At 35.4% G+C, this 14,320-nt stretch overlaps 1 protein-coding gene and 1 pseudogene across 2 annotated transcripts; both read left to right on the top strand.

Moving 5' to 3' along the window:
- Positions 1 to 2,374: 2,374 nt before the first annotated feature.
- LOC149552182 (pleiotropic drug resistance protein 2-like) lies at positions 2,375 to 3,431 on the top strand. Its single transcript, XM_089787686.1, has one exon. The coding sequence runs from the start codon at positions 3,065 to 3,067 to the stop codon at positions 3,332 to 3,334; it is 270 nt and encodes an 89-aa protein (XP_089643812.1). The 5' UTR covers positions 2,375 to 3,064; the 3' UTR covers positions 3,335 to 3,431.
- Positions 3,432 to 5,366: 1,935 nt separating this feature from the next.
- Positions 5,367 to 12,814, top strand: LOC149552181 (ABC transporter G family member 35-like; annotated as a pseudogene). The gene is made up of 20 exons (XR_016352873.1): positions 5,367 to 5,526; positions 5,609 to 5,685; positions 5,792 to 5,845; positions 5,937 to 6,027; positions 6,131 to 6,432; positions 6,648 to 6,929; positions 7,028 to 7,344; positions 8,123 to 8,283; positions 8,400 to 8,503; positions 8,604 to 8,763; positions 8,862 to 8,990; positions 9,534 to 9,697; positions 9,808 to 10,138; positions 10,243 to 10,535; positions 10,698 to 10,781; positions 10,879 to 11,012; positions 11,136 to 11,363; positions 11,676 to 11,847; positions 11,939 to 12,193; positions 12,329 to 12,814. The product of XR_016352873.1 is annotated as an ABC transporter G family member 35-like (transcript).
- The last annotated feature ends 1,506 nt before the right edge of the window (positions 12,815 to 14,320 follow it).

Below are 14,320 nucleotides of genomic sequence, written 5' to 3'. Positions count from 1 at the left end.
GATAGGTTAGTATAACTCAGCTTTTTTGTGTCTATGTAACTGTCATTTTATTGTTATACAATATTCAAATTTGTCTATACTTTTTAGTTCTCTTATTTGTTTTTCACCCTTTTCCTTTCGCTGTAACTGCAATGGGTGTCGTCTTACAATCTTAATTAAGAATTTGAACCCCAAAAATTGCCTGCAGTGCATGACCATCGTCTTAGTCATGGTGGAAGAGGTGTATGGGAATTTGGATTGCTGTAGTAACATAAAGGAGTTGACAAGAAAATAAAATGTTACAACGCATCTGTAGTGCCCCACACATTCAAGAGAAGACCAGAAGTGTGCGATACTTGAAGAAGATTTATCTTCTTCTTTGTATCTAGATGGTAGAGGGGAGTACCCAAATCAGAATTCTAATCATTTTCAAAACTTCAGTTATACAAGCATGCATGCTCAACCCCTATCAATATTTTGGTTTATCTGATGAATGTACACTCAGGCTCCATTTGGTTGGGGAAGAGGAATTTGGCTCAAAATCTTATTATCTCATAACCATGTTTTCAAAAATCTGATTTTGCATTTTTGGAAGATAGTTGAACTGTTTGGTTGCAACAAAAGATGAATATAAAAATCCATATTCTTTGTTTGGTTGCCAATTTAGACATTAGAATTGGAATTATTTTCAAATGCACCCGTTGTCAAAAACAGAGAAACCCCACAGCCATCGGCTAAGAACAATGCAAAGGAAATAATGATCTAATTGTAAAAATGTCTCAAGAATGACAAAAAAAATTTAGCCTTACTTATTCGAAGGGATTTGAAGTTGATGATGAGGGAATAATCCTTGCTCTCCACTAAAAACTTCACTTGCAAGCTATAAAATTTCCACTGTATTTTGTTCATCAGGCTGATCCGTTGTCTCAACTAGTCTGTATAGTTGTTGCCATTCAGAATCCATTGTTGTTATCCTTTACAAAGCTATATAGCTAGGTTGTGCAAATTTTAGATACAATTTTGATTTGTTTTTCAACACTTGTTTCCTCAAATCATCCCCTCACAATTAGAATACAATGTGAAGGAATAAGGGAGATGGATTGAAACATTGTAGAGAAACCCAAAGCCACAGTCATCGTCAAAGAGAAACTCGACCAACAAGAAACCGCAAAAAATCACGAACATGACAATTTTATTAAAACACATTCATAAAACACAAAACTTGGTTTTGATTTCGAATTCCACCTTTTTGTTGGAAGATACTTCATCCAATTTTGGCCAAAAAATGGAAGACAAAAGTAAAAACCAAATAATAAATTTAAGCAACCAAATGGGGCATTATGAAAAATGGATAATCAATAATGATTTAAAATTGTGGTTTTACAAAAGATAAAATGGTTGAGTATGTAGAACATTAAGTTACAAGTGTGTTATAATATTAATGTGGAAATGAAGAAGTATTCTATAGAAATATTTCAGGCTGTTATGTAGACTAATCACATGAATCAAAAGAAGGTTCATTATATCATACTTGTTCAACCGAACCTAGAAACATGGTGATAGAGCTTACCTAGGGGTAGCTATTAAAGAGAAAGTCCAGTTGTTAGCATCACAATTGCAAATAGGTTCACATCAGTTCAAATGCAAGACATGTAGATGGAAAAGACCTAAAGAAGGATGGGAAGAGAGGACTCGCATATTTTATTTAATGACACTTTTCTCAGAGAGTTCACCACATATGAAGACATTTGGACTCTATACAAAATCATCTTAAAGATGGAAAATGTATATAATTTATTTGAGAAGAATAAGATCAACCAAACTGCTTGGTGTGAAACTATAACATAAGCTTAGATATGGAAAGAAATAGAGTTAAAAGATTGTGGCCCCATAGTCCCTTTTCATAAAAATAAAATTATGCATATAGATTCAATTGTTGATGTTTGATTGAGACATTACATTCTGATTCAGGAATCATAATCACCATGAAATGGGAACATGAGCTTGTGAAAGAAAAAGGTTGTCCACGTCTAAATGAGTCCAAAGAAAACACCGAAGGTAACGCCGACATAAGAATCAATGCATTGTATTGAAGTTAGAGAGAAATAATAAGCGAATGACACGTAGCTGCGGTGCTTATTATGGCAGTCGTTATTTTCGTAACTGCAGCTTCATCTGGTTCTGGATTCGGAGAGAAAGCGGGTCGTAAGGAGGAACATGGCAATATATAATCCTCAAATTCAACGCTGCCGATCTGGAGTGAGTTGCATGTTGCCTGTGAATTCGATTGACATGTAGAAAATGATCTAAAAATACATCCGATGCTTCGACTTCGAACGAAAATTGAATAATATGAAGAAAAACATGCATCTGACATTTACGAACTCAAGTCTCATTGGAAAGAAGTTGCTGCATTAATTGCCTCTAAATCAGGCAAAATATTTCTTATAAAGCGATTGGATTTTAGCTTTCGGAAGTTGTGGCAGAACTTCTGAACTCATTGCCTATGAATCAGCGAAGTTTTTCATTTAAAGGTTACGGGACACTTTTCTTTGCGAAATTTCGTGAAATTTTTTGAAGTCATCGGCTTTAAATCGGGGGCGCGAAAGCTTTTCATGTGAAGCGACCGGAAGTGAAATTTCTAGAGGAATTTCAGGAGAATTTTCGATTTAAGGTGACCGGAAATTAGATGTACGATAATTCTACGAAATTTTCTGTATTTAGTGACTTAGGGTGAAAGTTTCCATTTAAAAGCATCTGAGTTTCGCGTTGCGAAATGTTTTTCATTTAAAAGGAGCGGAGTTTCGGTTTGCGAAATTTTTGGAAGATTTTCTGCATCCATTGTCTCTAAATCAGGGCGAAAATTTTCATTTAAAAGGATCGGAGTTTCGTTTTGCGAAAATTTCGTGAAGAATTTAAGTATTCATTGGCTCTAAATCAGGGCGAGAAATCTCAGATACAGCGATCGGTTATTTGCTTTGCGTATTCGCGCAAGAATTTATGTATCCATTGCCTATAAATCAGGGTGCAAATTGTCAGAGAAAGCTACCAGATTTTCGAAGGAAGGAGGAAAAGCGGGTGAAAGATGGCAGTTCCAGTGGATTTAGAAGGCGGATCATGGAAAGAAGAAGACAATGTGTTGTCCAGATCTTTCCGCTACGGCGAGGGGGCAGCGGAGGAGGAAGCCGCCCTCAAATGGGCTGCTCTCGAAAAGCTGCCGACTTATGACCGCCTGCGGAGCTCCCTTCTCCGCCATGTCGGCTCCACCGGTACCCTCCGATATCAGAATGTTGATGTTACCACATTAAAGAATACCCAAATTCTGTCCTGCCAAGGGTTTTTTCTGCCTTTTTGAGATCGGATAAATAGGTTACAAAGTGTATGCTTCTAAATTTGGATTAGGGAAAAAATTTTAAGGAGTTATGATAAATTTCAATGCATTTTAAACGGCAGGAATACCAGCGTGCAATAGCTTTTAGTTATTTTCTTTAGGAATTGAATATGCAAACCCTGATACATATTAGGGCTCATCTGAAGAGTATAGATTAGATATAAAATTAGCAAACTGGGTAGTATTCAATCCGTCTTGGCTGCATATACACTGGTAATATCTATCTTATCAATATCTATCTTGTGAAGTTTCATCTAGTAGTTACCACAGAATTTTACTTAAGCTAAGGAAAATCTTGCTAAGCTGCATAAAAACCTATGAAGTATGAACGAGGAACTCATGTTTACAGCTTACTTGGTTTTCATGGTGGAAACCTTAATGCACCAGTCGAGAACACTCCCTTCACTGTGAATATGGAAGAAACGAAGCTTCCATCTTAAGATTTCTTAATTATACATAATTTAGGGCTTAATTATCCTATAGACTGCATAAGGATCAGTCTAAAACAAATAAATAAATAGATTAGCGAAACATGCCAAACTCTGAGTATAATGCCCACATTACATAAACATAATAATAATAATAATTTAATAAATGTTTAATGTATAGGCATAATTAACCAAAAAGTCGGTATTAATTTTGGAAAAGTGGGTTTAAAAGTAACTAATAAATAATTATATAATTATTAAACATATTGAATATATAAATTATTTAAGGACATGTTATCTATGATCAATTATATAATACCATTCTAGCTTTGGAGATCTAATGGAAGAAGAGAAGGTAAATACGTATCATAGACTGAAATCTCGAAGTCAAGAATATTCATATTTTTATATTCAACTATTTCCTTCCAAGTTTTCATTTTGTCTATAGGTTGCATATAATACATAGGGTAAATGCATTTTGGATTTTCAGAGGTACGTTATAGTGCACCAAATTTGCCTTGGGTGTGGACTTAAGTGCATTTTGCATTAAGAACATCTTGGATGTACCTCACCTTGGTATGCATACCGTAACCAATATACTGTGATGTTTTAATAGATTGCAAGTTTTTCAACGAGTCTCATAAAAATCACAGTTAAATCAACATTTTTGGTTAACTGGCAGTGCTTTTTAAGCTATGTTGGTCTTTTCCATTGTTATTCTGGACTTGAAATTGAGGACAGTTGATTTTGATTTGTTGGGCTTCTAACCTGTCAAATATTACATTTTCCAGGTAGGTTGAAACCTTTTTCTTCTATTACAATTGTCTGCCTTTGTTGCAGCTATAAGTAATAAATACTTGTTAGCGTGAAAAAACAGACTTCTTTAATATTTTATTTAAGCTTGACAAATTATATTTGATTTCTTTACACTAGATTCTGAGGAACAAAGGGGAATGGGACCTGTATCTGATGGTAGGTTGTCTGGTTAGAGGACGTCGTGTACATCCTCTTGCAGGAGGATTATAATGTAATAGAATTTAAGGTATTCTCAATTAACTACATTGCAATCGATGTTGTTGTGCAGGGTGTTCTCGACTATCTGCGCATATTTCGTTCGAAAAGGACAACTTTAACTATTCTTCATGATGTAAGTGGCATCATAAAGCCTTCACGGTGAGTTCATCGTCTTTGAAATTGAAGATGTGCAAAGTGTAGAATCGTGACACTTGTTTATCTCTTATAACCTTTCATTGATCTCTTCAGGATGACACTTCTTTTGGGTCCACCTGGTGCTGGTAAAACTACGTTGCTAACAACTTTGGCTGGAGAACCTGACCGCAGTTGCAAAGTGAGTAAATTTCTATATATTTATATAGGTCAGAGAAAGGATTTGTTCTATAAAGGGATGGTTGTGAATTTCTATCAGTATGTGTGGATGCATTTGTTGTCAATAATTAGTCCTCCCCACCTAAGTCAGTATTGTTCAACCACGAAATATCTTATAAAGAAAATATTAAGGAGATTGCATGTATTTTCAGATATTTATAACATTAGCTTTCTCTTTACAGATTGGTGGCAATGTTACCTACAATGGACACTCGTTAACAGAATTCGTGCCGCAAAGAAGTTCTATTTACATTAGCCAGCATGATTTGCATTTTGCAAAAATGACTGTGAGGGAAACGCTTGATTTTTCTGGCCAGTGCCAAGGAGTTGGGTCAAGATATGGTGAGTGCTTCTGCAGAAATTACTCACAATTGTATTGTCTTATCATTTCTATACCCATATTGAATATACGTGGTTCTCACAGATCTCCTGCAAGAACTTTCTAGACGTGAGAAGCAGGCAAACATCAAACCAAATCTAGATGTTGACATCTTTATGAAAGTAGATGTTGGTACCAAACATATACTTTTGATTAAGAGTTCCTAATGAACTGATCTGCTCTCTAATTTATGCCAAGTTTGACATTTGATCTGTGTAATGGTTACAGGAAACTGCAATTGAAGGCTAGAAGACTAGCCTTGTCATAGATTATGTGTTAAAGGTTGGATTTCAGTAGTCCCATGTTAGGTAGTACAAATGCTTAATAAGATTCGGATTTTAAAGATTATAATAGTACCCTTGATTTGTTTTAGCTTCTAGGACTGGACATCTGCGCTGATATAATAGTAGGAGATCAAATGCATCGTGGAATCTCTAGAGGTCAGAAGAAGAGAGTCACCACAGGTGTGTTTTACAAGGAAACTTCCTTAGAAGTTTTGAAACATCGAAAGTTGAAATTATATCACTAAAAGATGCAATTTTTGAGTTTTTTATCAAACATTTACAGGGGAAATGCTAGTTGCTCGTCCCAAAGCTTTGTTTATGGATGAAATTTCAACAGGATTGGACAGTGCTACAACATACCAAATTATCAAGTGTTTGTGCCAACTTGTCCATGTTCTTGATGGCACAATGTTGATTTCTCTACTGCAGCCTGCTCCTGAAACATATGAACTATTTGATGACATCATCTTATTGTCTGAAGGAGAGATTGTTTATCAAGGACCTCGAGAACATGTGCTTGACTTTTTCGATTCCATGGGTTTCAAATGCCCCGACAAGAAAGGAGTAGCTGATTTCTTGCAGGAAGTAAGTGTGGGCTCCATTTAGTAGAGCCTGCTGAATTTTAGGCGCCAATTGATTTCACATCACAAAGATTCAGTCCTTTTGCTCACATGATATATCCATTTTAGGTGCCAATTGGTACCAAAGTGATCAAGTACTATGTACGATGCAACTGCTAATGGATGAAATTCTTAATAGTATCAAATTTATTAATCATGCTTTTGGTTTTACTTGAACAGGTAACCTCAAGAAAGGACCAAAGGCAATATTGTGCCCGTACAAATCAACTGTATCGCTACATACCTGTCAAGTAATTTGCAAAGGCCTTCCGCTCATTTCATGTTGGTAAGAGTCTTATTGAAGAGTTGTCACATCCATATGACAAAACAAAGAACCATGTTGCCGCGCTTACATCTACCAAGTATGGTGTTAGTAGAATGAACATGCTCAAAGCTTGCTACTCTAGAGAAGTGCTCCTTATGAAGAGAAACTCTTTTGTTTACATATTCAAAAAAGGACAGGTGAATCTCCAGAATCCCAAATTTGAAGAACCTAAGAATTTCTCTTATTAAACTTTGTGAAAGAAAGGAGAATAAATTTTGACAAACAAGTAACGCAGATTGTAGTTGTAGCGGCAATCACCACAACAATATTTTTGCGCACAGAAATGCAACAACAGACCATTACTGATGGAAATCTCTACATGGGTGCCCTGTTCTTTGTTTTAATCCATATGATGTTCAATGGCATACCAGAAATGGCAATGACAGTTGTCCGACTTCCAATTTTCTACAAACAAAGAGACCAACTATTATATCCAGCTTGGGCATATTCGATACCAAACTGGATAGTGAAGATCCCATTTTCTCTAGTAGAAGCAGTGATATGGGTTTTCATTACATACTATACTATTGGTTTTGCACCAGAGGCTGATAGGTAAGTCTTGTATTTCTCTATTTCTATTGCATAGACAATGGTGATGTGTAGAAAGACAACTGTTCCACTTACAATAGTTTGTATGGTAACGTTATAATGAAAAATATAACAATTAACTACAAGCATATTCAAGCATATATTTAAGCTCCTAACATTTAATGACATCTCCACTCAAATCATAGCAACCTAAAAGGTTTTAACTACAACAGTAACTACTCTCAAATCATGGGTTTGCTTACACTTCAAACTACATTCCTGGTGTGAAATCAAGACAACAACCCCTTCCCGTAAGAAAATTTTGTAATTAATAGATGAAATTTAATTTCTTTCTTCTTTCACAAAATTAATAAACAATGAATGCTAAATGATTCATTTCTACCCATAATGCAAACACTCTTCGTTCTAGATAAAATATTGAAAGTTGGCTACACATTATCTAGTATTTTCAACGTTGTTTTACAATGATAAATAGATCTAGTATACGACTCTTTACTTGTGCTAGATATCCTGTAAACTAGTTCGCAAACAATCATTTCTAGAAATGCTGATCAAATCATATTCTAAAGAAGCCACATTTTATAACGTGCTGATGCGTTAAGCTTATCTAATGTTACTTTTCCTTTGTGACAAATGGCCTTAGATGTCAGAAATTTGACCAGTATACTTTGTAGTTTATAATCTGACCGATATACTTTGCTGTGTATGGGACAAAATAATAATCAAAGAAGCATTGCAACAGGCTGTGCTCATTTTTAGAGATCCTTTCTTTTGTTCGCAGATGCTTTAAGCAAGTCTTTCTCCTCTTTTGGTTGCATCAAATGGGAATGGGACTTTTCAAGTTCGTGGGATCATTGGGTCGAAACATGATCGTCTCACAAACTTTTGGAGCATTTGCTAATCTTGTCGTGTTCCTCCTTAGAGGATTTGTGGTTTCTCAGGGTATATAGTCTCCTGATTTCTACAAACCTTATTATTTACATTGAAGGAAATAACTTTCATGAACATTTTAGTTATGATAGCAAATTTTGAAATGAGGATTTATTATGTTGAAACAGTCGACGTACCCAGCTGGTGGATTTGGGCATATTGGTGTTCTCCATTGTCTTACAGCCAAAATGCCCTTGCTGTCAATGAATTTCTAGCTCCCAGATGGAACAAAGTAAGTGAATTTGCCTTTATTTAAAAGGATCATTGTATATCAAGAGTGGACAATCATACTAAACATTTTATTTCATCTCATATATATTACTTGTATGTAGCCAAGTAGTACTACCTCAAACAAGACATTGGGACATGACATAATAGAAGCTCGTGGATTAATTGCGGAAGCTAGATTATATTGGATTGGTGTTGGAGCACTAATTGGGTTCTGTATAATCTTTAATATTTTATTTACCTTGGCTCTAGCATACCTCAATCGTGAGTCTTGGATTTTGTTAAGATTTAATTATCTTTTTCTTATTTCCCTTTTAATTTACATCTACAGCGGGCTCTAACAGAATCTTATTAATAAACAACGTTGAGAAAATCACAAGCTGTACTATCTGAGGATATTATTGAAGAGAAACAGGTAAACAGAACTAGAGAAAGCAACCATGGAGAACAACTTAAGTCTGTTGATTTGACATCGGTGGTAAAATCCAGAGGTATGTCATGATCTCCACTCAAAATCTTTACTGCGTGTGAAGTTCCAGTCTGCTCAAAAACAAGTTCCTCGTTTTAGACAGACTTAAAATTAAAATTTAGAAAGGTAACAAGATAAGCTAGAGCTTTCTTGTAAGCCTTTTGTGTACTTATGGATGTGTTAACCTGCCACTGGAAAAGATACGAATGTCTTATTCAACATTTCGAAAGAAACATATATTTCATGTTGAAAATGCAATTATCGATTCCAAACGTAGCAATTGAAGGTGCTTGAATGTTAAAATATAAATTGTGTGCGCCTCGTATAAGAGAACATTGTAACTAAAAAGTATTAGAGAGAGGCCAATGAACGTGTGTTAATTTGTGGATTAAAACTTGAAAATTTTCAGTTTCTCAAATAAAATTTCTAGAAATTGATTGACAAATAGATCAAAGAGATTGTAACATGTTAAAACTCCACGATCATAAACACTACTTATAATTTCAACTGTTATGATATGAAAAAGTTAGCATTGTTCATTCACAGAATGTAGAATATCTTTCAGGCCATGCAGATTTGTCAGAGAGAAGAGAAAGTCTAACTTCAAGCCATGATAGAGAACTGACTGATATTCAGCACTCGGTATTTCAGAAAAAAGGAATGGTCCTTCCTTTCCAACCATTATCAATTGCTTTTGAAAACATCAACTACTATGTTGACATGCCACAGGTGAGTGCAGTTAGACTTTCGTTGATCAAATTTAATTAATTGGCGATAATTTTGACATTCTCAGCTTTTATCAAATTTAATTATGGAATTAATAGATGGTACTGCGTTAGGAGATGAAAAATGAAGGTGTGGATCAAGACAGGTTACAACTCCTTTCCAACATAAGTGGATCCTTCAGGCCAGGGATGCTTACACCCTTGGTTGGAGTTAGTGGAGCTGGAAAAACCACATTGATGGATGTCTTGGCGGGAAGAAAAATAGGAGGATATATTGAAGGAAATATATGCATATCTGGGTACCCTAAAAAACAAGAAACGTTCGCCCGCATCTCAGGATACTGTGAACAAAACGATATTCACTCTCCTAATCTCACAATATATGAATCACTCGAGTACTCTGCATGGCTTTGACTTGCACAAGATGTTGATGAGAGAACTAGAACGATGGGATTTTGAGCTCTACTCTTTGCATATGTACTTTCAATAAGTGCTCTTTTTGTGATGAAACTAAATGCTTTTCTTGGCAATTTCTCTTTTAATGACTACAGATGTTTGTACAAGAAGTGATGGAACTTGTGGAGCTTACTTCATAAAGGAATGCTCTGGCAGGGCTTCCTGGGCTAATGGGTCTTTCTACAGAACAAAGGAAAAGGCTTACCATAGCAGTGGAACTTGTTGCTAACCCATCCATAATTTTCATGGACGAGCCAACTTCGGGATTGGATGCTCGGGCTGCAGCTATAGTCATGCGGATTGTACGCAACACAGTTGATACTGGTTGTACAGTTGTTTGTACTATCCACCAACCTAGCATTGATATTTTTGAAGCTTTTTATGAGGTAAATTTAAACACTTTCGTGAATTGAGTACTGAGTCATATAATTGTGTCATTTTGGATGAAAGAAGCTAAGTACTATTGCGCTTCCAAATTGGGAATAGGGAAGCCCCCGCAGACGCTAACCAATGCTTAATGTTAACTTGTTTGGATTTTTGACTTGCAGCTTCTGCTCATGAAAAGAGGTGGCCAAGTGATCTATGCAGGACCGTTGGGTCGGCATTCTCATAAACTCGTTGAATATTTTGAGGTACTGTTGGTGTTTGTTCACTTCATGGCGTTTGTTCACTTTCTGTTTGTTACCAACAGAAAGAGTAATGATTTATATTTTTTGTGTGACTAATTAGGCTGTTGAAGGTGTTCCACCAATTAAAGAATGCTATAATCCAGCAACATGGGTGCTTGAAGTAACCTCTATATCTGCTGAGGAAAGTCTTGGGGTAGACTTCGCGAATATATATAGACAATTTGCACTCTATGAGTATGTACATAATGATTGGAAGTTCCTTTAGAAGGAACTTTTCTCACCCATATATCACTAATAAGTCCTCATAAAAAGTGAAAAATTGTCATGTAATTGCTAACATCATTTTCTATTTTTCAGATTGAATCAATCCCTAATTAAAGAACTAAGCAGCCCTACTCCAGACTCGAAGGATCTAAATTTTCCAACAAAGTATGCACAGTCTTTCACGGTTCAATGCATGGCATGCTTATGGAAGCAGTCTATGTCTTACTGGAGAAATCCACACTATGTTGTTGTGAGGTTTTTCTTTACCACAGTGGTTGCACTGATATTTGGGACCATATTTTGGGACCTCGGGACAAAGAGGTTGGTTTTTCTCTTGACTCGTATAAAAGATTTTCTTTGCTCAAATAGAACCCACCTGAGTTGAGTTCTACAAATTTCCAGCAATTTCTTACTGTTTTCCCCCTAAACTAGAACATGTTCCGAAACAACAGTCACCTGTTATACCAACAAATTACATTGACAAAAAAAAAATTAGATTTTTAAGTTATGCTACAATATTTTCCATGGGAAGATTCTACTAAAATATAATATTTCTAAAAGATCTCCAAGGTGTTCTTGAAACTTTATTTTTGTTTTAAGTTCTTATAAACAGTTTATTATTTGTTTTGACAGAGGCAATCAACAAGATTTATTTAATATTTTGGGAGCACTTTATTCTTCCGTTCTTTTCATTGGAGTAAGCAATTCATCAAGTGTGCAACCTGTGGTTGATGTCGAACGGACCGTAGTCTATAGAGAAAGAGCTGCTGCGATGTACTCAGAATTCCCTTATGCCTTTGGACAAGTACAGTAAAAGATATTGACATAATTTTATTATATTGTGTTTTCTATGCAACCTCAACTTAACCAAATGACAGTCTCGTTTATTCGTGTAGGTGGCAATAGAGTTTCCCTATGTGCTTATGCAGTCCATAATTTACGCTCTCTTGGTCTATTCCATGGTCGCATTTGAGTGGACGGCAATCAAGTTTTTCTGGTTCCTCTTCTTCATGTATTTCACGTTTCTATACTTCACCTTCTTTGGGATGGTGACAGTTGCCATGACTCCAAACTTCTCTGTTGCAGCAATCGTTTCATCTGCATTTTATTCTGCATGGAATCTCTTTTGTGGCTTTCTCATTCCTCGGCCTGTAAGCCTATCTCTTTAAAACTTTGAACTACAATTTTTTTTTTTTGGTTCAAGCAATTTTTACTTATTATAGTTAAAAATCTAAAGCAGTTTCTGATGTTTAATAATGCAACCAAGCTTGTTCTATTTGAAACAGAAAATTCCTGTGTGGTGGAGATGGTACTACTAGCTCACCCCTATTTCTTGGACACTTTATGGTTTGGTTGGATCTCAGTTGGGTGATGTAGATACAAAGTTTGAGACAGCAAATGGAAAGCTAGCAGTGTCGAAGTTCATAGAAACTTATTTTGGAATCAAACATGACTTTCTGGGAATTGCAGCATTAGTGATTGTGTGCCTCCCTCTTGGCTTTGCCTCGCTGTTTGGCTGGGCCATCAAGTATCTTAACTTCCAAAAAAGATAGGGATTCCATACAAGCCTGTGTACATGACAATCATCTAGTTTGTTAGATTATATATCTCAAGAATTTGACGGGATTGTCTCATCCAACCATATGTGGGCAAAAAGATTTGCTTCAATTGAGGTCATGTAAAAAAAAAATTGTTGATAGGTCAATATAACTTAGCTTTTTTGTGTCTATGTAACTGTCATTTTATTGTTATACAATATTCAATTTTGTCTATACTTTTTAGTTCTTTTATCTATTTTTCACCCTTTTCCTTTCGTTGTAACTGTAATGGGTGTCGTCTTACAATCTTAATTAAGAATTTGAACCCCAAAAATTGTCTGCAGTGCATGGCCATCGTCTTAGTCATGGTGGAAGAGGTGTATGGGAATTTGGATTGCTGTAGTAACATAAAGGAGTTGACAAGAAAATAAAATGTTACAACGCATCTGTAGCACCCCACACATTCAAGAGAAAACCAGAAGTGTGCGATACTTGAAGAAGATTTATCTTCTTCTTTGTATCTAGATGGTAGAGGGGAGTACCCAAATCAAAATTCTAATCATTTTCAAAACTTCAGTTATACAAGCATGCACGCTCAACCCTTATCGATATTTTGGTTTATCTAATGTATGTACACTCAGGCTCCATTTGGTTGGGGAAGAGGAATTTGGCTCAAAATCTTATTATCTCATAACTAGGTTTTCAAAAATCTGATTTTGCATTTTTGGAAGATAGTTGAACTATTTGGTTGCAACAGAAGATGAATATACAAATCCATATTCTTCGTTTGGTTGCCAATTTAGACATTAGAATTGGAATTATTTTCAAATGCACCCGTTGTCAAAAATAGAGAAACCCCACAGCCATCGGCTAAGAACAATGCAAAGTAAATAATGATCTAATTGTAAAAATGTCTCAAGAATGACAAAAAAATTTAGGCTTGATTATTCGAAGGGATTTGAATTTGATGATGAGTGAATAATCCTTGCTCTCCACTAAAAACTTCACTTGCAAGCTATAAAATTTCCACTGTATTTTGTTCATCAGGCTGATCCGTTGTCTCAACTAGTCTGTATAGTTGTTGTTGCCATTCAGAATCCATTGTTGTTATCCTTTACAAAGCTATATAGCTAGGTTGTGCAAATTTTAGATACAATTTTGATTTGTTTTTCAACACTTGTTTCCTCAAATCATCCCCTCACAATTAGAATACAATGTGAAGGAATAAGGGAGATGGATTGAAACATTGCAAAGAAACCCAAAGCCACAGTCATCATCAAAGAGAAACTCGCCCAACAAGAAACCGCAAAAAATCACGAACATGACAATTTTATTAAAACACATTCATAAAACACAAAACCTGGTTTTGATTTCGAATTCCACCTTTTTGTTGGAAGATACTTCATCCAATTTTGGCCAAAAAATGGAAGACAAAAGTAAAAACCAAATAATAAATTTAAGCAACCAAATGGGGCATTATGAAAAATGGATAATCAATAATGATTTAAAATTGTGGTTTAACAAAAGATAAAATGGTTGAGTATGTAGAACATTAAGTTACAAGTGTGTTATAATATTAATGTGGAAATGAAGAAGTATTCTATAGAAATATTTCAAGCTGTTATGTAGACTAATCACATGAATCAAAAGAAGGCTCATTATATCATACTTGTTCAACCCAACCTAGAAACATGGTGATAGAGCTTACCTAGGGATAGCTATTAAAGAGAAAGTCCAGTT

This window comes from Cupressus sempervirens, chromosome 6, assembly GCF_028749045.1.
Source record: "Cupressus sempervirens isolate cs-2001-9-10 chromosome 6, ASM2874904v1, whole genome shotgun sequence".
NCBI classification, from domain to species: domain Eukaryota; kingdom Viridiplantae; phylum Streptophyta; class Pinopsida; order Cupressales; family Cupressaceae; genus Cupressus; species Cupressus sempervirens.
Note: the sequence above shows the minus strand (reverse complement) of the source record. Positions and strands in the feature narration are given on the sequence as shown.